This window comes from Penicillium cinerascens, assembly GCF_028974065.1.
Source record: "Penicillium cinerascens strain IBT 15544 chromosome Unknown scaffold_4_segment0_segment0, whole genome shotgun sequence".
Classification (NCBI taxonomy): domain Eukaryota; kingdom Fungi; phylum Ascomycota; class Eurotiomycetes; order Eurotiales; family Aspergillaceae; genus Penicillium; species Penicillium cinerascens.
This window is the reverse complement of record NW_026695297.1, coordinates 837,431-861,103: the sequence shown is the minus strand read 5'-3', so window position 1 is coordinate 861,103 and position 23,673 is coordinate 837,431. Positions and strand designations below refer to the sequence as shown.

General features: G+C 48.5%; 11 protein-coding genes across 11 annotated transcripts; 4 read left to right on the top strand and 7 right to left on the bottom strand.

Moving 5' to 3' along the window:
• Positions 1-493: 493 nt before the first annotated feature.
• On the top strand, positions 494-2,190 carry sreA (siderophore transcription factor SreA; the record flags this gene model as incomplete). The annotated part of the gene is made up of 3 exons (XM_058455342.1): positions 494-798; positions 862-1,373; positions 1,427-2,190. The coding sequence occupies 3 exons, from the start codon at positions 494-496 to the stop codon at positions 2,188-2,190; spliced, it is 1,581 nt and encodes a 526-aa protein (XP_058305330.1).
• A 538-nt stretch (positions 2,191-2,728) lies between these two features.
• Positions 2,729-3,748, top strand: N7498_008279 (CapA family protein; the record flags this gene model as incomplete). The annotated part of the gene is made up of 1 exon (XM_058455341.1): positions 2,729-3,748. One exon carries the CDS (start codon positions 2,729-2,731, stop codon positions 3,746-3,748), a length of 1,020 nt encoding a protein of 339 aa, XP_058305329.1.
• A 629-nt stretch (positions 3,749-4,377) lies between these two features.
• On the bottom strand, positions 4,378-5,755 carry N7498_008278 (PTH11-like integral membrane protein; the record flags this gene model as incomplete). Its single annotated transcript, XM_058455340.1, has 5 exons — positions 4,378-4,778; positions 4,831-4,898; positions 4,947-5,320; positions 5,392-5,459; positions 5,515-5,755. 5 exons carry the CDS (start codon positions 5,753-5,755, stop codon positions 4,378-4,380), a joined length of 1,152 nt encoding a protein of 383 aa, XP_058305328.1.
• Positions 5,756-8,574: 2,819 nt separating this feature from the next.
• Positions 8,575-8,982, bottom strand: N7498_008277 (uncharacterized protein; the record flags this gene model as incomplete). The annotated part of the gene is made up of 1 exon (XM_058455339.1): positions 8,575-8,982. One exon carries the CDS (start codon positions 8,980-8,982, stop codon positions 8,575-8,577), a length of 408 nt encoding a protein of 135 aa, XP_058305327.1.
• A 602-nt stretch (positions 8,983-9,584) lies between these two features.
• On the top strand, positions 9,585-10,415 carry N7498_008276 (putative nucleoside-diphosphate-sugar epimerases; the record flags this gene model as incomplete). The annotated part of the gene is made up of 2 exons (XM_058455338.1): positions 9,585-9,844; positions 9,920-10,415. The coding sequence occupies 2 exons, from the start codon at positions 9,585-9,587 to the stop codon at positions 10,413-10,415; spliced, it is 756 nt and encodes a 251-aa protein (XP_058305326.1).
• A 295-nt stretch (positions 10,416-10,710) lies between these two features.
• On the bottom strand, positions 10,711-12,012 carry N7498_008275 (Zn(II)2Cys6 transcription factor domain-containing protein; the record flags this gene model as incomplete). Its single annotated transcript, XM_058455337.1, has 3 exons — positions 10,711-11,568; positions 11,630-11,881; positions 11,932-12,012. 3 exons carry the CDS (start codon positions 12,010-12,012, stop codon positions 10,711-10,713), a joined length of 1,191 nt encoding a protein of 396 aa, XP_058305325.1.
• Positions 12,013-12,363: 351 nt separating this feature from the next.
• On the top strand, positions 12,364-13,479 carry N7498_008274 (zinc-binding alcohol dehydrogenase family protein; the record flags this gene model as incomplete). The annotated part of the gene is made up of 1 exon (XM_058455336.1): positions 12,364-13,479. One exon carries the CDS (start codon positions 12,364-12,366, stop codon positions 13,477-13,479), a length of 1,116 nt encoding a protein of 371 aa, XP_058305324.1.
• Positions 13,480-14,590: 1,111 nt separating this feature from the next.
• On the bottom strand, positions 14,591-16,636 carry N7498_008273 (uncharacterized protein; the record flags this gene model as incomplete). Its single annotated transcript, XM_058455335.1, has 1 exon — positions 14,591-16,636. The coding sequence occupies one exon, from the start codon at positions 16,634-16,636 to the stop codon at positions 14,591-14,593; it is 2,046 nt and encodes a 681-aa protein (XP_058305323.1).
• Positions 16,637-17,738: 1,102 nt separating this feature from the next.
• On the bottom strand, positions 17,739-18,554 carry N7498_008272 (RibD family protein; the record flags this gene model as incomplete). Its single annotated transcript, XM_058455334.1, has 1 exon — positions 17,739-18,554. The coding sequence occupies one exon, from the start codon at positions 18,552-18,554 to the stop codon at positions 17,739-17,741; it is 816 nt and encodes a 271-aa protein (XP_058305322.1).
• A 730-nt stretch (positions 18,555-19,284) lies between these two features.
• On the bottom strand, positions 19,285-20,172 carry N7498_008271 (sterol desaturase family protein; the record flags this gene model as incomplete). The annotated part of the gene is made up of 1 exon (XM_058455333.1): positions 19,285-20,172. The coding sequence occupies one exon, from the start codon at positions 20,170-20,172 to the stop codon at positions 19,285-19,287; it is 888 nt and encodes a 295-aa protein (XP_058305321.1).
• Positions 20,173-21,291: 1,119 nt separating this feature from the next.
• Positions 21,292-22,028, bottom strand: crmD (putative copper transporter crmD; the record flags this gene model as incomplete). The annotated part of the gene is made up of 2 exons (XM_058455332.1): positions 21,292-21,427; positions 21,490-22,028. 2 exons carry the CDS (start codon positions 22,026-22,028, stop codon positions 21,292-21,294), a joined length of 675 nt encoding a protein of 224 aa, XP_058305320.1.
• Positions 22,029-23,673: the final 1,645 nt, after the last annotated feature.

Here is a 23,673-nt window from a genome sequence, read left to right as displayed (position 1 = left end):
TGCGCCCAGCCCTCTTCTGTTTAGCTCCTCCGATCAGCGTCCCCGAAATCCCCCACAGCGCCAAGTCAGCCTGCGCACACGTTGTCAGCTGTCGCAATCGCCATCACCTGACCCTAAGCCTCTGGGTCGCCACACTCTTTGAATATCTTGCGGTCTTTTTAGAAGGCTATCCTGCCATCTATCGCCGTCTGTCACTGTCAATCGTGCTGTTCGCCCCTTGTGACGCGCCTTGCCCCTGTCTTTGCGATTCCTGTCGACTGCAGTCAATCCGCAGGCGTGCCGCTTCCCCCAGCTGTCCTGACCGACTTTTGACCTCTGGCGGGTTGTGTGTGATACGGTGAATTCGACTTTCAACTGCGGTGCGACGTAAACTTCCCATCCACCGAGCATCTATCCTCTCGCTTTTCATCGCTTCGTTCCTGGAATATCCGCCCTCCCTCCTACTCCGATCAAACTGGCCGACAAGATCCCCCGGCCCGGCAACGAGGTGGTAATGTTAGCGTCCATTTCTCCCATGGAATCAGTACGCTCTTACACCGGAACATCCATGGGCTCCATGCGACAGCCATCCTGGGAGGACTTGGATGCTGCTCAGCAGCTGATCTCGTCTGCGCAGGCGGGTCGCGAACATCTGGCTCAACGCCATGGCGATGCTCCCAGTTTCAAAGCATCGGAGAGTCCTATGCCAGATCAGGGCCCAACGACGGACCAATTGAGCCGGGAACCATCCGCTAGTGCCCAGGATAAGACATCTCCAAGGGCACAGAAGGACACCTCTTTTCTGGGGCACTCTTGCAGGTGAGTTTCCTCCATTTTATTCTGCGTAGTGCCTGGTCGAGAAATACTGACGATGTTATTCAGTAATTGCGGAACGAAATCCACTCCACTCTGGCGCCGCTCTCCCACTGGATCAATGATCTGCAATGCCTGCGGTCTTTACCTGAAAGCTCGCAATGTCGCTCGTCCTACGAAACGAAATCGCATGCAACAAGGTCCCGAAGCCGATAAATCACATCTACAAGCTCACCAGCACGATCATTCTGTGGCATCAGAAGGAGGCTGCAAGGGCTCTTGTCCCGGTGGTGGTAGCTGCAATGGTACTGGTGGTGCAGAAGGATGCGATGGCTGTCCGGCCTACAACAACCGTATCTATAAAGCTTCGCATCGAGGTGCCGCGCCCGTTCACCCATCATGGGGTCGAACATCGGCCCCTGATAACAATCTTGCACCTCCGGCTCTTGAGACGGAGGCTCCCGCGAAGAACTCTCCTGTTGACGGTAATTCGACTCTGGTTGCATGCCAAAATTGTGGGACGACTGTGACTCCGCTGTGGCGACGAGACGAACATGGTCATCCTATTTGCAATGCCTGTGGTTCGTTTTTTTCCCCTTGTCAGTTCCACAAGACATTTGCTAACCCTCAACAGGACTGTACTACAAGCTCCATGGTTGCTATCGCCCGACAACGATGAAAAAGTCGATCATCAAGCGTCGCAAGCGAGTTGTCCCTGCTTTGCGCGACCAGTCTCCCACTGCTGCCACCCACTCCTCTAATGGATCATCCGTATCCCCCGAGGCATCTCCGGCTGCCTTGGCTCATCACGACGAACACTACCGCTACATGAGCAGTGAGCCTATGGATCAACCGCGGCCTATATCATTTGCTCCGCCCCCGGTGGATTTTACCGGCTTCCGCATCAACTCCGCTCCTCTTCCTCACCACACTTTCCCTAAAATTATGGAGCCAGAACGACTGGGACATTCGCCAGGCGCTCAATTCGGACGACGATCTGCATCTCCTAATACTGTTGCTTTACCAATGAAGCGGACCCTTGCCGAAACCTCTTCAGAAGCTCTCCCGATCCCCACGACTCTGGAGTCAGGTTCAAATCAGCTGCCTCCCATCATGTCATCTGCCAACCCGTTGCCTTCGGGCCGCCTGAGCTCGATCTCATCCATCCTAAACCAGGCAGATCCCCACGCTCGGATGGAGTCCTCGCACTTGGGCCGACCTCAGGCATACCAGCCCCCAGGGCCCTCCGCCCAGCAACAGCAGACTCTGCCCGGCATCTCGTCCCTCTCAGATCCTGCCGCCGAGCGTGAACGCCGTGCCAGATTGGAACGGGAAGCTGAGCAGATGCGCGAGATGCTGCGTGCCAAAGAACGGGAACTGGCAGATATGCGCCACTAATTTCGCAACTGGCCCAAGTTGTGACGAATTTAACGAGATCAAAACTTTTATTTATCTTTCCTGTTTCGCGGGGCACCACTTGATACACGGCGCAAATACTCGGTGATTTGCGTATGATACCACTGAATGTTTGGCTGGGATGATGGATCCCTGGACTGTGCTACTATTCTTCAAAACTTCTCAAAAAGTATTAGGAATAACTGTATTCTACAAATGAATTGCTTCTCTCAATGGCTGCTCTCCATGGTATTTTGTTTTGCATATAGAATCATGTAGGTAACTCGGCCCGGGTCGAAGGCTATCGATGTCATCATGACTTGATCCCAACCTGGACCCTATCTCAAATATCCTGAACAACAGCAATTGATATAATTTACAAAGCGAATACCCACAATGGCAAAGACATTCAGCCTGACATTTAACGGCGACGTAATGCTCGGCCGCCTAATCGACCAACTCTTCCCAATACACGTCCACAACCCACGAGACCGCCGTACCGCCGACCACTTCATCCAAACACACCCAACCCTCCTAGGCAATGGAAACTACAAACATTCTTCACCGTGGGGCACAACCCTCCCCCCTCCTCCGCACTTCAGACCTAACTCTTATAAACCTCGAAACCTCCGCAACAACTTTCCCCGAACCATGGCCAGATAAAGCATTCAATTACCGCATGCACCCCGCGAACCTAGCGCCGATATTGCAGGCTGCGGGTGTCGATTACGTGGGCCTGGCTAATAACCACACCCTTGATTTTGGGACCGAAGGGCTGGTTGAGACAGTTAGGTGTGCGAAGGATGCGGGGGTTGGGTTTGCGGGCGCTGGCGAGACGAGTAGTGAGGCTCGTAGGCCTGCTATTCTACGGTTGGGGGGCAGTGGGTATAAGGTGGAGATATACGCGGCGAGTGATCATCCACAAGAATGGAATGTTGTTCCTGGATTTCATTTGATTGATTATACACCTGGGACGAGAGAGAAGTTGAGAGCTTTGTTATCTGGCGGTGCAAGGGAACCAGTTGGCGTGAAAGGAGTTGAGACTGACAGTGATATACACCAAAGCACCGCGTCCACACAGTCAGCGCTGAAGATATTCTCGGTTCACTGGGGCCCGAATTACTCATGGCACCCAGCAGATAAAGTCAGATCCCTTGCACATTTCCTAATTGATGAATGCGAAGTCGATATCGTGCAAGGCCATTCGTCACACCATTTGCAGGGTGTGGAGATATATCATGGGAAAGTTATTATCTACGGATGTGGTGATTTCGTGGATGATTATGCTGTCCATGCAGATTATCGGAATGATCTTGGGGCTGTGTGGAGGGTTCTTGTTAGGGAGGGGGATATGAAGCGTGGTAGGAATGGGCTGGTGCTGGACCGGCTGGAGATTTTTCCTACGAGGATTGAGAGGTTTAGGGCTATGTTGCTTGGGGCTGGTGATAGGGATCACGATTGGGCGAGGCGGAAGATTGAGGCTCTTAGTTTGAATCTGGGGACGATGGTACGCAATGAAATTGGTAAGGATGGTCAAATTATTATAGATGTCAGTAAGTGAAAAGGGTATAAACTTGAAGTTTGGATAAGAATGAAAGAGAATGAACGAGATTGAAATATGAGTTGGCCGCCCAATAAATCAAGAGAATCGGTAATCCAACACCCCTACCCTGGCTGATTTTTCGAGTCTCTACCCCTATATAGGCTTAGTGTAGGATATTGCGTTAGTAAATTCTATACCGCTTTATCCACCACTTTTAACTTACCTGCCGTAACTCTCGCACCTTATCCGCGACCGAGTCATAGGGGGCGCGGTCGCGGGAGGAGTCAAAATGGTTAGGAGAATGCTTGAGTGATTTGGTGTTAAGAGAGATATAATAGAAAGCGAAAATAGCGATTAAATAGGATAAAACTAGGTATTCTATTATATAAACTAAAGAAAAGAAATCCCTATAGCTAAGAAAACTAACACTTGGAAATCAGGGGTGATTTGATCAGCAGAAAGTGGAAGAAACCTAGAATATCAGGCAGAGGGGGGTTCCGGATTACCGGTTCCCTAAATCAATTCCTCTAGAGGAGCTGATCAAGAATATGTAAAAAGATCCGAATGGAAAAAGTATTCCGTTGCAATGCAATCATAAACCAGAACATATCTCCACAGGAAGTGAATGAAGAGGGGGAAAAGACATCTCATGCCGCATCGGATACCAAGTGCCGCTCACTAACATTATCATTGTGCTTGTTGTTTTCTTTCGTGACACTCATCTCAGTGGTGACCTCAATGCCACCAAGAGAGCTATGACTTGAGTGGTCTCCAGGCTTGACATTGATAGAGTACATGTCGTAGTCTTTATCCATGTTCTGGCTGAAAAGCTCAGTTCGACGCTGTGAGCCAGGACCAGTGAAGTTGTTGGTAGCAGTTCGCGGGTTGCTGTTGTACCGGTTGTAGCTGGCTGTACGGTTGTAGCTGTTTGTAGAGAGCAGCTTGGGAAAGATGCGGCTGATGATGGGTCGAAGGAAGGGGAGACAGGCACATATGATTGCGACATTGCACTCTGCAGCGGTCCAGTAGGCGGCTCCAACATTGCTGTCTTTAATATTTGTTAGTAGAATGGTGGACATGGAGGACTGATGTAAACATACAGGACGTGTCTGTGCTCTTGGCCACGATTCGCAGACTGGAGAGGCGGAGGACACTTGTAATGACAACCCTGATTACCGTTAGCTTTGAACCTGCAAATAGAAAGAATGGCACGTACAGAATACCCATAGCAAAAACACCCATCAGAGCAATTTTCTGCATGCGGGGAAGCTGGAGCTGCGCCAGTAACGGCATAGGCATGATGAGAAGAGTAACATCGGTTGCAATGTTCATCGATGCATTGAAAAACCAGACTGCCTCGAAGTTGAGACAATTGCCCGGCATGTCGTGATTCCAGAACTTGGCCACGGGCACGCAGTTGACGTAGCCGCTAACAATGGCCCAGGATGAGTATGTTGCCACAATGGCCATCACAACATAACAGGCGATGCGAAAAGAGCGAGCGGGGAAGATGCGGAGATATTGAAAAAGGATGGAGAGTTTGGTGAGTCCCAGACTGGCGTTGTACATGGGGATTGCAGCCCACAAACACTGTCAAAGTGATTGTTAGATCTGTCATTTCGAAAAAAGCTTTTTGAATCAAGAAAGACTTCATGACATACCTTGAGTTGCTCTTGCAGCATTCTAGGAGATAATTGATCGGAGTGAACACCCATTCCAAAATGGAATTCTAATGGAACGTCAGCGATAATGCTCGAATGATAACGGAGGGGAGCTAGTCATACGAGCAGCAACGAGGGCGAGGTATATGATGGAGAAAACCAAGGATGCCAAAATAAGCCAGTCTTCAGTCCCAGTGGCTTTCATCAGTTTGAGTCGTGCAAACAATCGCAAGCTGACAATGACAGCGGCGAGGGACGTCAACGACGCTGTCACGACCAATGCTCGCCTTCCCCGGTCGTATCCGTCATCTGCTCTCCCGTCATCTCCACTCCGGGGGAACATCTCGTGAACAAAGCTCGTCATTATAGTCGTTGAAGAGGGATTAAAAAGAGTGTAATAGATGTTGGTATCGTTAAATTAATGTCGGTGTGAACCTCGGTCGTCTATGCCCAACTTGCAGGTCCCATGCAAGCTTTGATTAGGGTCAGAGGTAATTGAAGCCTTAAAAGATCGGTGGCTTAATGTTGAGGAAGAGTCTGCGGTTGAGAGAATAACGAGTACAACCGATCAATTGACAAGCGGGGGTCGTTGCTTTTGAAATCAGCTCTGATAGTGGAGCGATCTTTGGCTGTGGAGAAGAAATTGTGCGCCCGTGCAAAGCATCAAGCAAAATCCTTTTTTGGTTACTCTTGACCTAGGCAAAGTTTGACTAGTCTGCTCACTAGCGCACGACCTGCGGCGATCCCGATGGAAAATAAATGCTCCAAAAACCCTCGAGCACCCGGGAGTTCGGTTCGATTTCGCACGATGTGGCTGACCCAGATGGAGAACAACTCCGTGAAGAGGCAGCTACAGTAAAATGCACGAAATTGCGCCATCAAGACTCTCACGACTTCCACGACTTCCACGACTCTCGCGCCGAGTTACATAGTGGGCTGCTCCGCACCGCATCGTCGCCAACAGTGGATCACGTTCGGAAGTCTGTGCCTCATGCCAGTGCAAATTTTGGTCAGGGTGGGCTTGGTGGTGGGCCCATAACCATGGAATGACGGACGTGTGTTCTCAAATTTTCCCTGTCAAGCGTACTGTACTGTAGCTGCCAAATAAATCGGGGCCGCTGGGCCGCTCTTGTACCACGGTTAGTGATGACCCCACCGCTATGGATACGATGTTACACTCTGAGTGGTCCGTCTCGTGCTTGTGTAATGTGCCTCGTTGCCCGCGGACAATAATAGCAACATTGCACGCACAAGACTCGCTTACAACGTGACTGCAAAACAAGGCCATCGTGACAGATATCAATCGCATTGCTATAAGTATATAAAATTCAATTTCAAAACATTTCAAATTTCTAGGCAGGCTCAATGAAACCCTGCGCAATTTAGGTTCCTGGGTTTCAGCCGCCAAACTCAACTAATAGAAAACCGTGATTTTCGCTTGGGACGCCTTCCGCTGGTTTAGGCAGCCCCTAACACTCAACGGCCGTGTTTCCCCCTACGGAGTACACTTCGGGGTATTTTAAAATTTTCCATTACTCCATTGTTAATTCGACATACTATTGAATTCTAATCTAACCGAAGGCAAGCTTCAATCGTCTAATAGGCGCCTCCACCCCCCTGGAAGTTCTCAGCCGCCGTCAAAACCCCCACACAAGATCGTCCTTGGCATTCACTAATGTCTCCTAGTAATGTCTCCTAGCAATGTCTCCAAGTAATGTCTCCTAGTAATGTCTCCTAGTAATATCTCCTAGTAATGTCTCCTAATGTCTCCTAATGTTTCCTAATGTTTCCTAATGTTTCCTAATGTTTCCTAATGTTTCCTAATGTCTCCACTGCGGAGGTCCACTCCTCCGGAGTCCGCACGCACGTGAAAATGAATGTTACATGGGTACTTTATTATAGTTGCGCTTTGACCCCGAGAAGTCTACAAAAATGGGTGTAATGATTTTCATTGCCCCTGATCGCTGTTCGATCTTTGCTAGCGCAGTGGAACTTTTAGCCCATGGCCGATTGCCCAGCCAAAGGTTCGCCTGCGATGCAACTATATCTACGCCGCTAGTCACAATCACTATTGTTCACAGATGTTCCTATCAACCTTGACCATGAATAACCTAGTTTGAAGCTACTGTCGCATATACACGGTCTTCAGTGGCAAGAGCGTCCCACACATGGTCAAACCTAGCACTATGATTTAATCTACAGTACGCCTATCGCAGGCATCAGAATTAATTACCTTCTTCGCGACACTAACGAGAACACCAATCTTGTGGGTCTAGACGTCGCCGATTGTGAATAAGATTTTTTAGACTCGCTTGGTTCGTCGCCGTCAAAGGACATGTGATGGCGGCAGAGGATCGGTCGGAAATTACAGGGTCCGTATAGTCCGTTTGATGTCAAAGCTCACTCTCATAGTGGATCTGATTCAGATTACGTAGTCAACTAGTTAACCGATCCACCCACAAGCGATGACTCATCTCGGGAAAGATCCTATAATTCAATGGATATCTGGAGTGAATAGCTCGAAGCTATAGCCTCTCGGAACTATCATTGTGTACTACCAACGACATGATCGAAGTCGAGGCTTATCCTGCTTTCCTGATCAGACCTATGGGTGTATATTATTCTCTTCGAAAGAGAATGTTATGATAGCCTATTTGAATACATGAAGCCGAATCCATGAGTTCTTTCCACATGTCTATTTTCAGGGAAGTTAGCAAATCGGTATCCGTTTTCGTGACGTCCGCGTTTGGTATCGTAGACTGCATCCTTCTCCCTGCGTTTTTGATGTTTTCAGAAATTGTTCAACAACTGTCTGGGTGTCTGGCCGGCTTCATTAGGCTTGTCCATAGATGTTCCAGCGTTGACCAAGTCTTGGATCAACCCATCTCTTGCTCTTTTCTCCCTATTCCCTTATCCTCTCTCTCGTACTCGCCCCCTCTAAGACCAGGTTCCAAATCTCTTTTTGATGATTTGCCCTTCAATCAGTTCATGAAGAGGAGTACTCCCCTAGTGATCACTCTTGATGACAACGGACTAATGAGATGCCGGACTGCATCAACCTGTTCTATAGTCTTCACTAGATAGTGCAGTGGAGTGCGGCCATCGTCATCAATCAGTCTCATTGGCATCAACAAACTTGAAAATTTGATCCAGTATGATAGGGGCGATGAGCTCTGCCAAGAATTACATGCAAAGTAGGCGGAGGATATTGCGTCCTTTGGTGTCGTACAAGCGTTGATTTGCCCCGTACACCAGCAACATTGTGATTAAGCTTGTTACTTCTTCAAAAGTGCTGCCATAAGATTTAAATGACCTGATCGCCTCACCAAGAGCAGTCATGCCTCGATCGTTCCGAGAGTTGAGCGTATCGATAGATGGATGGGCATTCAGCAGGGCTTGAATAGCTTGAGGGGCTTCCCGATACTCAATGTGGATCTGCAACGCGTAATGAAAGGTCTTAGCATCATACTGGTCTCGCGAGTTGATAGTTGTCGGCTTCGCATCAAGTAGAGTCTTCACAGTGGCAATCATTCGTGAGATAATCTCGCCCGCGTTATCCTTCTCTTCGCGACGATCTTTTATACCGGTCATGGCTCAGTGCAGCAGAAGTCGACCTGCAAGATCAGGAGACACTGGTGAAAATCTACGTATGCCATTAGGCCCGGGATGATGCAATCCACATGCAAGGCGGCCAGTTCCTGCAAGCCATCCAGGTGCACAAGAAAGCCAAGATTTATACACGACAGGGGTGAAAAGAACCCTGTATTGCTATATCCCTGGTTCTTTGCAATTTGTAGGGGTTTCTGATTACATACGGAAATATTACTGTCGGATTATCCATTAATCCGGTCTCGATGGCCGTTCGCTCCTACAGGGACTGGCAGCTATACTCAAAGTTGAGATCAGCCATGGCCAAGGCGTGTAACTTCCAGTCTAGAATTGGTTATCCCGGAGACCTGATGATCTGCTACCCCAGTACATCGCTCATAAGGCAGATTTTTCCACGTGATGACAACTCGGGTCATCAAGTCTTAATACCGCCTAAGTCCGATGGCTGGTCTCAGCCACGAAGAATTTTATAATTTTATATAAGGACGTCCGTTTGGACAGAAAGTCACAGCAATTTGGTTTCTCCTCCTCCCGATGTCCCAAATTATACCAACTCGCCTGCCGAAGTTATAAACAATTCCCAAATGCATCTCATTCTTACGGGTGCGACCGGCCTGGTCGGCTCTTCCGTGCTTGACGCCATGTTCAAAAACACGAATATCTCTAAAATTTCTATCCTTAGTCGGAGACCGGTTGCGATGGCAGAAGATGCGAGAGATTCGCGGGTTCGGGTAATTACCCATCGAGATTTTGGATCTTACGAACCTGAGCTTCTGGATCAACTGAAAGATGCCGACGGGTGTGTTTGGGCTTTGGGAACGAGCCAGAACAATGTCAACCAAGAGTAAGATTTCCCATTACGCGATCCACTTGCCACTACTAGTAATGGTGGACGAATTTGATTCTGACATTTAAGCAGGGAATACGTCAAAATCACCAAGGACTACGCCCTTGCTGCGGCCAATTCATTTTCAACCCTCAAGACTACGCAGCATCCCTTCCGATTCATCTATGTATCTGGCGAGGGAGCCACACAAGCTCCGGGGCAATTTTCTCCAATTTATGCCCGGATAAAGGGCGAAACCGAGAAACTCCTGGGAGATTTGTCAGAGAAAAGCCCACAAATTCGAGTGGACAGTATGAGGCCTGGTTTCGTTGACCCGGCATCGCATGGCACTATAAAGCCGTATATTCCGAGCCAGGGGCTTATCCCGAGGATTGGAGTGTTATTTTTTGGCCCACCTGTACGGCACTTTTACAAACAACTGCATAGTCCGACGGAGCGTCTAGGGCCGTTCTTGACGGATATGGCGATGGGTCGGATAGACGAGAAGCTCGAAGGTGCGGGGGCATTCAAGCTTGGGGGAGGCTGGGTAGTAGAGAATAGTGGTATGCGGAGGATACTGGGATTATGATTCTAAATAGAATCTTGGACGAGGCATCTGGGTGAGAGACACTGTCTCTTCGAAAAACATTGATTCAAAGAGTATAAGTTGTGTCAACCTTTTCAAAATTTACTGTGTAATATTTTCGGTCGATATCACAACCCTCCACTAGATCAGTGGCTCAGAATCTAAATTGATGGTCATCTCTGGGAGACAGAATGATCAACAAGGCGCTATGATCTAAAAGACGAGAAAACAACCAAAAGTCTCCCACCTTGAACGAAGAATAAATTCTACCGCTGCCAGCACATACATGAGATGTAAATCACTCAACTACCTCGGTGGGGAAGATCCTCTGAGGGAATTCCAAAACAGCCTGAATGTCGGCATCGTGGGAAAAGAAACGCTCCAAATAGAGACAGATAGCTTGGCCCTCTATTAGCAGCCGCCGCAACATCCACCAAACCCCAACTTGGTACAACTTCGCGTACCAAAGAGCCAGCGCCAAGAGCATACAAGGATCCTTTGCTTCTAGCAGTCCCCTGGCTTCCGAAGAAATGCCACTAACAAATGAGACGAAGCTCAGAATGGTCACGTATAGGGGACAATCCACATAAACTACCTGGGCAACTTGCACCCCGATGGTGTAGTATGGGTCTATCGTATTACTCGGTAGACTGTCACCATTGGCGAGATTGAAGAGACGAATGAAAGCTGGCGGGAGTTTATCAAAGAGAGCGTTGACGTTATTATGGGGAGTAGGGAGCATTTCATGGGTACGCATGGAAGCCAAGGTCATCGAGATGGGGTCTGGAGGATATGATTGGGTGACTTTCCATATTTGCTCCTTCCCATTATTCATACGTAGCCAGTTTAGATCGGACGACGTGGACTTGAGTGGCCACGCTTCTTGTGGGGCTCTGGCCTCGATATGACAGAAGGCTATGGTCCAGAGGATAGCTGCCGTGCTAACTAAAGCAACCTGAGTAGAGGCAGCTGTCCATTCCCCTCCGTGATATTGCTGCAAGACCGACAGCCGGTCGTTGAACGACAACACGGCTCGGTACCAGTGGAAATATTCTGTGAATATGAGGTTTGGGCAATAATTCAGATTATCAGTCATGGATAAATGCCGGTCATGCATGAGGGTCAGGGTGGCGATCGCGTGCATCAAGAATGGGTGCTGGTAGAATATGGGACTTAGCAGAGGCTCGACTCGACTGCCACAGATGATCTAAGCTTACAGATGGTGCCAACATGGTCACCTCATTCTGATAAACTGCCAGCCGCTTGCCGATACTAACAGTGGGCGCAGTCCGTGTTTGAAACTTGGCAAGTATTTGGTCGCTCGGATGCCGCCAGTAGGATGGTTCGGGAGGCAAAGCGGGAGTCATGATATTCTCCATCGGGGCTCGGAGAATGGAAACTGTCCGATCATAGCTGCAAGCTACACCGTAGGCAATGCACCGCTTGCACGCGGGTGTCTTCTCGTCACACTGGGGCGAAGTCAGGGCTCTGAAACAACGAAATTGCTCCGGAGGCTTACTTTTACATTGCGAAGCTTGCAGTTGGTACAGCCTTGTCGAGACTTTCTATGGGGCTGGATCTTACGGGGTCGTTTCTCCATTTCTGATTACCGCGGAAGAGCAGCGTGTTGTGTGAATGTCGGAAGCTCTAGACAGGTGATGGTGATGAGGTGCATGATTACGGTTCACGCTAACCCTGACTCGGATTCAAGCGCCACTTTCCCGATTTAGCCTTTGCGCTAAACCCCCATTCGGATTCAATTCATCCCATGTATTCTCTTAATCCCGAATGCCGGGCAGATTACAGAATAAAAGGCTCTACCTCTGGCTATAAATCTTAATCATTATTTCTAATCTACACCGAACTTTTCAGCTCTTAATTCTTCTTTTAATAAGCACCTCTTGGAGGCGCCGTGGACTCAAGTCTTCCAACTCTACATAGAGACATCATCATGTTCAACAACCGCGCCGCATGGCTAATGGGAAGCAAAAACCGTCCCCTTCAGGTGAAATCAGCACCTTACACTGGTCCTCGCAAAGGCCAGATTGTGATCCGCAACCACGCCACAGCCATCAACATAATTGACTGGAGACTGCAGGACCTCGGAACATCTATGATGTACAAATGGATCAAATATCCTTGCGTCCTAGGATCCGATGTGGCAGGCGAAGTAGTCGAGGTTGGTCCGCAAGTGACGCGATTCAAATTCGGAGACCGCGTTGTCGGCCAAGCTGTCGGCAAGGATGAAAAGCGCAACAGCGATGCCGAGGGAGCCTTCCAACTCTATGTTGTGCTTCTGGACCATATGGCATCGCCCATTCCGGATGATATGCCGTATGAAAGCGCCTGTGTGCTTCCGCTAGGTACTTCCACGGCTGCCTGCGGTCTTTTTCAAGAAGATCAGCTTGGACTCCAGCTACCTTCCGTCAATTCCAAGCCCAAAGGCGAAACCCTACTGATCTGGGGCGGCTCCACTAGCGTGGGCAGCAGTGCTATCCAGCTTGCTGTGAGCGCTGGATATGAAGTCTTTACAACGTCATCTCCGCATAATTTCAATTACGTGAAGAAGCTAGGTGCCTCTCAAGTCTTCAATTACAAAAGCAAGACAGTCGTGAATGATATAGTGAAAGCCTTCAAGGGAAAGAAAGCGGCTGGTGCAATTTCTATGGCCTCCAATGGAACCGAGCGATGCATGGATATTCTTGCTCGTTGCGATGGGAAGAGATTTGTTTCGCTAGCCGCTTATCCGGTTCCCGACAAGATCCCAGCGCATTTTCCAATGCTGCAAACCATGTTCATGTTCCTTACTCGAAGCTTCGTCTATTGGTTCAAATCCAAGACTATGGGCGTGGACTACAACTTGATTTTTGCGACTTCTCTGGTTGAGAATGGGGTCGGCAAGGCTATCTTTGAGGGTTATCTGCCACAGGCTCTAGAAAACGGCATATTTCTGCCATCGCCAGAGCCAGTTGTGATAGGTAATGGGCTGGAAAGCATTCAGACCGCCATGGACTACTATAAGACGGGAGTATCTGCCAAGAAGGTTGTTGTTTCTCTGAAAGACTGAGGATGTGCCATGGAGACGCAATGGTGTCACAAGACTGTCTATCAATCCCGAGTCTTATTTTCCAATGTTTCTTTCAATATCACTTATTTTGTCTAGTAATTGAAGGTTATCAGTGTCAAGATTAAGAATCCATTAGTACTATACGTTATATAGCCCCCGATCCTTTCCGTTCTATCGGTTCTCGGAACCAGGAAGACGACGGAAGTTTTGACTCAGATGACGTTTATTTTCAAAATAGTCAAATATGGTTGAGGAATAAATGCCGTCATTGATTTGTATATTTCTCATCGGAATCCAGCGGGGACGAACTCTCTGGTGTAGGGCCCCCATGGAAACCAGACATACGCTCCACTTTCAACGGGATCCTGGGAATTCCGGGGAGCCAGGTAAGCCAGCGAAGAAAACATGTCCCCATTGATAGACATTAAAACGCTACTCAAACAACTGGACTTCTATCGTCGACTCTGAATCTCCATGGCGTCATCTATACCGCCATACATCCAACATACGGCATCCAACACTTTAATGAAAAATAAGACAGCGTCTTGTGAGCGATACGTTTCTACGGTAAAGGACTCAGATAGATTGGGGTAGGACTTTTATATTTAAAATCAGAGTACGTCGGATCTGGTTCTCTCTTCTCTCGTCTTGCAAGCTTCTTATGTGGTAATTCGGTGACATGACTGATGTTCAGCTTAATGCACACACTCCAATGCGGGTAAGCGTCTCGGACACAAACACTTTTCCAAGGATAGCCGGAAATACCTCCGTCAAGTTAGTGTCGAAGTAATGAAGTTGGAGGGCTTGAATTTCAAAAATCGCCAAAGAACATTCCAAAAGTACCAAAAATGGACAGATCTCCAAGGATCTCTCGGGGCTTGGGGGCTTAACGGACCTAGCCGGACCTAACGGGGTTAGCTTCTTTCCTCGTCTCAAAGTTTACTTATGTTGAAATTCGGATGATAATGACCCCGAGCATAGCTCACATAACTCTACGTCGTACGTGCCATGCTAGGTGTTATTTCTAGTTTTTAGAACTCAATAGATCATTCATTATCTGTCACACAAACACATTGGACGTAGTTCCCCTTGTCAAAGATGATTCCGGTAATCAACCCAGATAAACTGTGTTAAAAAGCCGGTTTCCCGTATCAATTGCACCACTACCCTTAAACTGGTTCTTCGAAAGACGCAGAGCAACGAAACTAGCAGCAGGTGGGGAGCCCAGATTTCGAGCAATACTCTCCGGCGAAACCGTCGGTTCGTAGATCACACCAGCAACAACGAGAATTCTAACAGACTCATTGATGTTTCGAATGGCCGTTATCCACTCAAATACAGACTTGCCGCTGTTGACGACGGAGTCGACCAAGAGTACGGTTTTCATGTCTTGTAGATGTCTCTCCTTTAGCATCGCCGGATCAACCGCGTGCAGGAAAGACGCCAGAGGGAAAACTCTGCTGATACCAAATGCCATGGCCTCTCCACCACGCATGAGAGCCATGATTAGTGTCTTGTCTTCGTGGAGAAGACGGTGACCCGCAACGGAGTGGCTTTGAACATGTCGTATTTGGAACTCCTCAACGCCGATGATCTCTGAAATGAATTCAACGGCCAAATACTTCCCTGCTTCCCAATGGGCGTCTCTTAATGCCGAACCGACGACACTACTATCGCGCATGCGAGTCATCAATATTTTGGCCGCGTTCTTCTCGGTCGCATGGAAAACTTGAAATCGACGGGAAAAAATTGCTTTCAGAGTACATTGTGCGGTGAGTTTCATGAGTGGAATGCGAGAGGGATCCCGAGGGGGAACGTCTGAAGGCAGAAGGACTTGCTGGACGGCCAACTCCTTGTTGTCGAGAGCAGTCTTCAACACCTCGTCCATGGACTTGCTCCTTGTGTGTTCTGGGCCTGTCACTAGAACAGCTTTGTCTGCTCTTTTAAGCATTTCGATATCCAGTGGGCTGTCGCCAAAGGCCCACACACATGACTTGGTTGTTTCATGCAGCCTTTCGACTAGGGCACCTTTGACTGCGGCTGTGATAACAAATCCATCTTTGAGGCGACCCCCACCAATGACATCCACGCTATCGGACAAACCTTCTATCTCGAGAACCTTCGTCCAGACCATACGCAGTCCACAAGTGACAATGATCGCTTTGACATGGGGAGCCTTTGCTGTTTCGTGCAATAAGAAGAGAAACTCTGGGTACATCTTGATAGATTCTGCAACTTTTGTGCAAGACCTATCAAACTCACGATCGTCGCGAGCTTCGAAAACCATGGTTGCCTGTCGGAACGCAGCGTAGGAATAGGCTAGAGAGCTGCCGAAAACGTCGGTCAGGGGCGTAGAACCACCGTTGAGTCTCAGTTGAGGATGTTCTTTTTCCCAGAATAGGCGACCACTGTCTTGTGTTGTCAAGGTCTTGTCAGAGTCGAGAAACAAAACAGTCTCAATCTGAGATGATTTGTTGGCCATAATTTCATCAAGTCGGGCCATGGCAAGGGTCGTGTTATATGTCTCTGTGTGGATTTGGAAATCCCTAATGACGCCAGCGACCTTCTCGTGGTGAAGCAAATGAGGATTCAGCAACATGAAAAGTATCCCATGTTCCAGACAGAGCCGGCGGAGTTGGGTACTTTCGGCGATTTGCCATTTCTGCAAATGGTCGACTGAGGCTTTCAGGCGTCTTCGGGTATCCTCCTTGGCTCTGTACTCGGCAATTTGTTGCACCGGTGTACTCAGATAGAGAATATGAGTGTATGTTTTCAAATCCTCCGGGGTGCACACTGAGCGACCGATGGGCTCGCTCTCTGGCCAGAACATGTAATGGCCCACAACCACAGCATCCTTTTCTTTGTCCAAACAGCTCTGTCGAATGGCATTGATGGCAACCCCACGCCAATGAGCCTTTCCTTCTTCAGAAAGGTGATTAAAATTGTCGAGGCCGCCAGGACACGTGGATGCGATCACTTCAGTGCCCTCGTAGAAAAGGATGTTCTCGTTCTGCAGTTCAAATTTTAGTTTGTTCAAGAGGTATGTCTTGCCTGCACCTGGGATCCCGTATATGCCCACGATGATTGGCTTTTTGGTAGACGGTGCCTTTTGAGGCTCGAGTACCTTCAGGTGGTGAATGGCATCTTGTGTTGACATCTCGACTGCAATCGAGGTTTCGGTGGCTTGGTGATGGTGAAAGTAACCAGCGTACGAGTGGAGATGTAGATGAAGATGAGGTATGAAGTGGATGTATGAAGACGAGATACCTATGAAGATGAAGGATTGTTAACTTGGAGAGAGAAGCAGTGCAGGCTGGTGGAGAGGGAAGAAAACTATGAGGGAGGTGACTGACTTAAGTATCCTGTCCTTTGTGTTTGACGGTAGATTCCGGTTGACCTTCAGGCTGCTATGTGTCTCACGCCTTCTCTCATCAGGCTTGACGCGAATCACGAACCATAGGAAAAGATGGTTTTCTTGCAGTGACTAAACATCAACACGTAGGAAGCAATATCCTCTGCGAGATATGAAGATATTCTGGTCAATATTTGATGCTAAGTGACTGCCATTTACAAAAACTGCACCTGTCCACAAGAGCTAACATTTACGCCGTCCCAAGCCTAGGTGACATGCTCTTTCTCCTCCTCCTTAGGAATTCTTACCCAGATGACCATCATAAGAGCTGCAGTCAGCTGAGCTCCTAACGCAAACCATCAGATGGCGTGTAGACCCTTCAATCCAACCTCCCCATCCGGCCCAGTATCGACACGTGTACCAATCGCATCAGCGACTGATCGCAGAGGAGGGATAGTAAAGTAAGTGGCCATACAACATATCGTACAGATAATAGCATTCGTTGCAAAGATCCAGTCCAGGTGTTGATATAGACCGCCACCTTGGAGACAACCGAGGGAGAAGCCGAACGGAGCGCACGCGGCCACAGACTGACTCGTACAGATTTACATTACTGGGAAAGGGAAATTCGAACAGAGAATATGCAAGTGGTTACAATTCAGAATTTCCATCGTGTACCTGCGCAATCGCTACTCTTGGATTTATGCTAAGATTAAGTTTGCTAGACTTCCGGGAGGCTTGATCGAGGCAATACCTCGGGAAACCTTCGCTTTCAAGACCCTAGTTTGCTTATTTGGACACCGTGCAAATTGGCAGGTGTCCGAACCGTTTGGCTTAAAGTTCAATCAAAAGTTTTCTTTGCGATCCCACGAAGCCATTTTTTTAAAAAAAAAAAAAAATTAATGCTCTATACATCATCATTTACTCGAATTTGACCACAGAGAACCACGTCCTCCCCAAATGGATACCACTTGACATTTTTCAGCCTCGCCGCAGAGATCGCTTTGCCTTCAGTATCAAAGCGTCGGGGAGGGGAGACGACGACTCCTCCTTGGCCCAGCCATGTAGGGGCAATGGTCACAATAACTCGATCGATCAGAGACATGTTTGAAGGCTCCAGCAGCGAGTTGATAACATGTGCGCCTCCTTCAATCATAACGCTCCGAAGTCCATTTGATCGAAGCGCTACAAAGAGAACACTCCAATCAATCTCTTCCAATGTAATAAATTTCCCTCCATATTTCTCTAGCAAAGCCTGCTTTTCAGCTGAAGGCTTCTGGCGCGTAGTCACAATCCAAGGCGCGCGGCCGCGCCCCTGTCTGCAAAGCTGAAATAGTTTGCTATCTTCGGAGAAATCCCATCGAGCAGATGGGTCAATCACAATTGGCCGCGGCTGGCTGTCCAGATTTTCACCGCCGTAACCTCCTACCCCGGCAATACGGCAGTTGAGGCCAGGGTCATCCGCCACGGCGGTTCCGACGCCGATGAGGATGCCGTCATGGCGAGAGCGCAGGTAGTGGGTCATGGCTTTGGATTGCGGTCCCGAGAGGACGGTACGTGCGCCCGGGGACAGAGCAAGAGAGGAATCAAGAGATGTTGCGAATGTGAGTGTCGTGAATGGCATATCTGGACGCGGAGTCGAGCCATCTTTTGGTGGGAGCTGGCACTCTAAGAATCCTTTGTCTGATTCAGGGAACTCTAGTGCGTCTCGAGTTGAGGCCATTGTGGAAATATTCTCTCGCTTTGGTTCTTTTGTTTGGTTGGAACTGCCCGAGTCGAAATCCGATCGGCGGATGTTTCTCATTGCTGCCTGATACCTGAGGCGTCAACAATACCGATAACCACGACTAGTTCATGAACTAGTCAAAGTAGATTCTCTACCCACAAGGCAAACGTGAATTCTCATGAATTGAACTTTAAAATCTCTGGCATCGCTTGGGATTATGGAATTATACATTTAGAGCACGCTAAGCACGTCGTTCGATACTGCTTCGGGCCTTCACCCGTGCCAAATATCCTGGGATCCTGGAGACATATTGTAGGTTCATTTTTAGTCATTAAAATAGATCATCTGAGTATTCCCTATTGGTATTAGCAATTAGAGCAGCTGAAGACGGATCTCCGAGGGGAGGGGGATGGTGCGGCGCGCAAGGCTATGTCAGGACCTGGTTTAAAACCTTCTGTCTCTGGTCCCGATGACGTTACGGAGTTTAGCGGACAATTGCAAAATACATTAGCTACATGAGGGGTATTGTCACCGACCCTGTTATGAATTACTTCTCAGTTATAGAAAGAGCAGAGAATAACGTCCTTTTGACCCCGTCTTAAAGTACACCGTTGGATGACCCAAATTTACGCGCAAAGTAGATCCTTCACGATGCTCTCCTAGAGTTGCATTTTTGCAGTCGTTCAGATGACGCCGTCATGTCATTGGTCTCCAAGCACATGCCAAGCTATCGGCGAGAAGATACCGTCTGGCTTCTCCATTCCTTCTCCGCCAATGTCCACTGAGTCCCAGACAGATCGAACCGCGTCCCGAAAAGCGTATCACAGACCCCGGGATTTCCAAATCCATCCGCGAAAGATACATTGGCTCGGGCATGATGTTCCCCATGAGCGCGATTATCGAAGATCCCACCCAGAGCCCGAAGTACGGCGAGAGAAATATACGAGTTGGAATTTTCAGCTGTATCCGTTGATTCTGAAGCTTTGCCCAACGATCGCAGCGACACACCAAAATCATATCCAGAATGTTCATATACACCACCCATAGCCCCGAGGCCTGCAACGAGGTACTGTAGGCGGATGTCCGCACCGCCACCACCAACAAGAATGAGTGGAACCAGATACGGGAAAACGATCTCGAGGAGAAAATCCACCGAGCTCATGTAGCAAGCGCTAATGCCCCGACTGGCCGTTGTCATATGGTGTACTGAGTGTCGCAGGAGACGCATCAGTTTGATATTAGGACTGTGAAGAAGATATCGATGGGTGAGATACTGCACGACGTCATGGCCTACTGCCATCGCAGGAAGTATGAGGAGAAAGTTTATCGGGTGTAAATGGGTTGGGCCGGTAAAGCAAATCCCAACGACTTGAGTGAGCATCATACATGGCAGCAAAATGCAGCATTGATTCACCAGGACGCGTAAGAGGAGTTGATTGAAAGGCTTTCGGTCCGGCTCGCGCACGCGCAGGCGTCGAAATGTCGTTTTGTCAAAGTATTCGAAAAGCAAAGCTGTGCCGTAAAACCCAAGTTGTTGAATTGCCCATGTTTTGACAGATAGAGGGATTCCGGCGAGGAACCTGGGCTGTATTGGTACAGAGAATTCGAAATCCATTGCAGGGGTATAGGCGGGGATGTACGGTGTTGCGTGGAAGCTGACAGTACGGCGCAGCTCTCTATTCGATGGCACTATATACTCCCGGGCTTCTGTGTACACCCGGCTTATAAATTCAACATCCGAGAGTTCCGCCGACAAGCATGGAATCCAATATTGGGTAAATTTTGCATGATGATATTCTGCTCAAAGGCACTCGCGGTTGACGTTGACGACTTCAAACAAGAATCATCTTCTACAGGCCCGAGAAACCCCTGGGCTACGGGCAAAAAATAGCAAGCAAGGCTCTGAATTCTATAGATCGAACTGAAAGTCTTGAAGTAGTCTTACAAGCTACTCGCTCGTCGCTTCTGGGAATCGATCAATAAGGTCCATTGACTGTGTCACGCCTTTTTTGGGTCTTAACCTGTGAGCAAAAGGGAGCCAAGTCCGAAAAAAGTTTCCATTACATTTTTTTCTGCATTCACGACGACTGTGAAGAACATTCTATCCATTCCGTTTTCAAGCTGGCTCGGTATCATTCCTTTCAGGAGGCGAAACACCGAAGCAGCATGTTCTAAATGATCCAAGCTCAGGCAGCATGCGTATGAGAACATTGGAGCGATTCAATGCGGGAGGCTGCATCACATTTAGTAGGGATATCATTAAGACAGGGATTATCTTGACGCCATAACACATAGTGTCCACGAATGGGTATCTCTCGGGGATGTTCATGCAGAATATCCTCAATAGACTTGCGAGAGAGTGGGAAGTGAAGAAGCGGGATGACGTTGTGACATTTTTTAGAGCCTAATTTGCTCGTTTGAGGGGGGTTTGAGGGGGTTTAAGGGGGCCATGTGACTGGTTTTGCATTCTCAATAGACGATGCCAATCAGGAGATGCTTAGGATTGTGCTGCTCACAGAGGGATCCACTTGCCATAATTGCATCAATACATGTTTAAAGTACATATATCTCTGTACGTGGCTAGCAATGTCTATAGGTGCACATTTCATTGGTCCTTGCATAGCTCGAGCGTATAATCCGTCAATAGTTCAAGCGTTCGCCATCTCATCAAATTCGCCCTTTTCTTTTTGTAATAGGCTCAAATTATGCAGTACAACCGAGTTGTCAACCGTTTCTAGCTATCATGACATGCTCCATCCTGCCACCCAGACGACGGTGGAGAATAACGGCCCAAGAACAGCTCGCCCACCAGAATACCCGCAAGAACAGCACAAAGGACACCAACGTTGTATGTCATGACCGCCAACATTCTAGATTTTTAAAAAAATGTAAGATATTGCACATTTCTCCCTTGGGTAAAGGATAGACTTACAATGCATACCCAAAGAGCGCGCGAAGCCCCTCAAGTAGAGCGCTCGTCCCATCTTGCCGCAAACTCCATCTTCCGCAAGGGCCAAGCGAAGTACGATGAGAAGCAACGGTGTGCGATTCTTCGGAGTAGAGCTGTGAGGTGGGTGCCAAAAGGGGAGCCGAATGGAAAACACCGTAACGGTCGGTGTCGTCGTCATTAATCTCCACGTCTCGTGGGAGAGGACTGACACGACCCTTCGACTTTCGATTTCGAGGCCAGCGAGACGGCGGCAAATTCAACTTGGGCACTTTGAATAGGTCTTGGGTTGGATCGGCTCGTTTCAGGTCGAGCCGAAGCTTCAAAATGCCCAGGAAACGGTTAAACAACGCGAGAAGGAAGAGAAACAACAATGTAAAGATATATGATGTAACTGTGGTCGTTGACCACCAGCTGAAAAGGAGCGTAACCTTGGTGCTCGCGGTGAAGACCATCGACATAGCCATATCCATGCCATGTCCACCATTGTCAGCATGACCGTGTTCATGCCCGCCGTGCTCCATGTTCATATGGTGATTCATCGGTGTCGCAACGATCTCACGGTGACTGAATCGTGGACAAACTGTAAAGTATGTTCAGCATCCTTCCTTCAGCCACTCTTTTAATCTCTTTTATTCAGCTCACGCCCAGAGACGATCCGAAATCATGCGATTCACGCGATCTACGCGTTCTGTACAGCTTGGTTTCAAGGCAACAACGACCTAAACATGCGCATTTTGCCGCACAAATAGCCTACCCAGGTGCATGACACACGGTATAGTGATTTCCGCCCGCGTGACCTATTTTCTTTTCCGCGCGGGAGGAGACTGCATCCAGGATTGGGGATGACCCGTTTGGTGGGGACTTTGCGCAAATGTGCTCATCTCATTTCCGCATCTGACACAGCACCGATACACGAATCGCCGGATCAGCATTCATTTACAGTCTGGGTAAACACAAAAACAGGAAGAGACTTTTTCTCTGGGGATCTCGAATCTTGGACATAGCGGTTGGCGACCCAAGGCGATTCACATCCAACGCTGGGCAGTGATCCACCGGTCGGAGAAAAGGGTATTGCCGTTTCTATCTCTTGTGATAGATCTTGCATGCCAAGAGTGATAAACAGTCACTATTCATGTCCTATATCCCTCAAACCCCCTCTCAACCACGGGACCGACTCAATATGACACGCTGATCCCCACGTTCGATGAACGTCGAGATTGAATGACTTTGTCAATCTCTTGTTCGCGAGTCAATCACTAGAAAGTGAACCTCGTCTGTACAATCGAAAACTCTGACCTCAGTATGGAACAAGAGAAGATTCCTGGTACTCAACTTTTAGCACATCCTTTCCGACACCAAGGCTGGTGTCCTCCGCTTCAACTGTCGGCAAGCATTTCCCAGTCTGATTTGGCAGAGTGGGCCCAACTAACCTACACAGTGGACGAAATTCAGAACCTGCATCCGGCACTGCATCGTGTACTCCCCAGAGACATTTAGCAGCCATAACGAGTTATGCCGGAAAACTGAAGCCAAAATCCAAGCTTCAAAGCCCAGAAACCCTATAGAGAGCGGCATCAAGGCTCTCAATGCAGCACACCTTCTACCTTCACATGACACTGCCAAGCCATTGGCTACTGCTTATTTTAATACATGGGAGCGGCTTTATCGAGTGGTCCATAGGCACTCATTCTGGAAAGCTTACTACGATACATGCGCTGAAATCACGCAGTCATCCCTCGGGTCCAGAGTCCTCACACTCGCAATTTTGATCTTGGGACATCAAGCCACAGACCAGGATTCAATTGAAGATCTTGAGTCAACCAAAGCCCGCCTTGAACGCTTCGCCAAATGGACGGAATGTGTTGAGAATTACTGTTTCTTGTTACTCGACAACCAACGCCTAGATTTTATGGCAATGCAGACCTTGTGTTTGTTCACACTGTACAAGACGACTACTTGTGACCGAAATGAAGCTCGAAGTTGGACACAGAGACTTGTCAAATGCGCCGTGCAAGCAGACCTCCACGTTGATCCTTCTGAGTTGAAAGCAATCTCCGTGTTCGATATGGAGATACGAAGACGGCTTTGGGCAACCATTCTGGAGATCGATATTCAAGTTTCTCTTGAGCATGGAAATGCCTTGCCTTGGACCTCACCTATCAACCA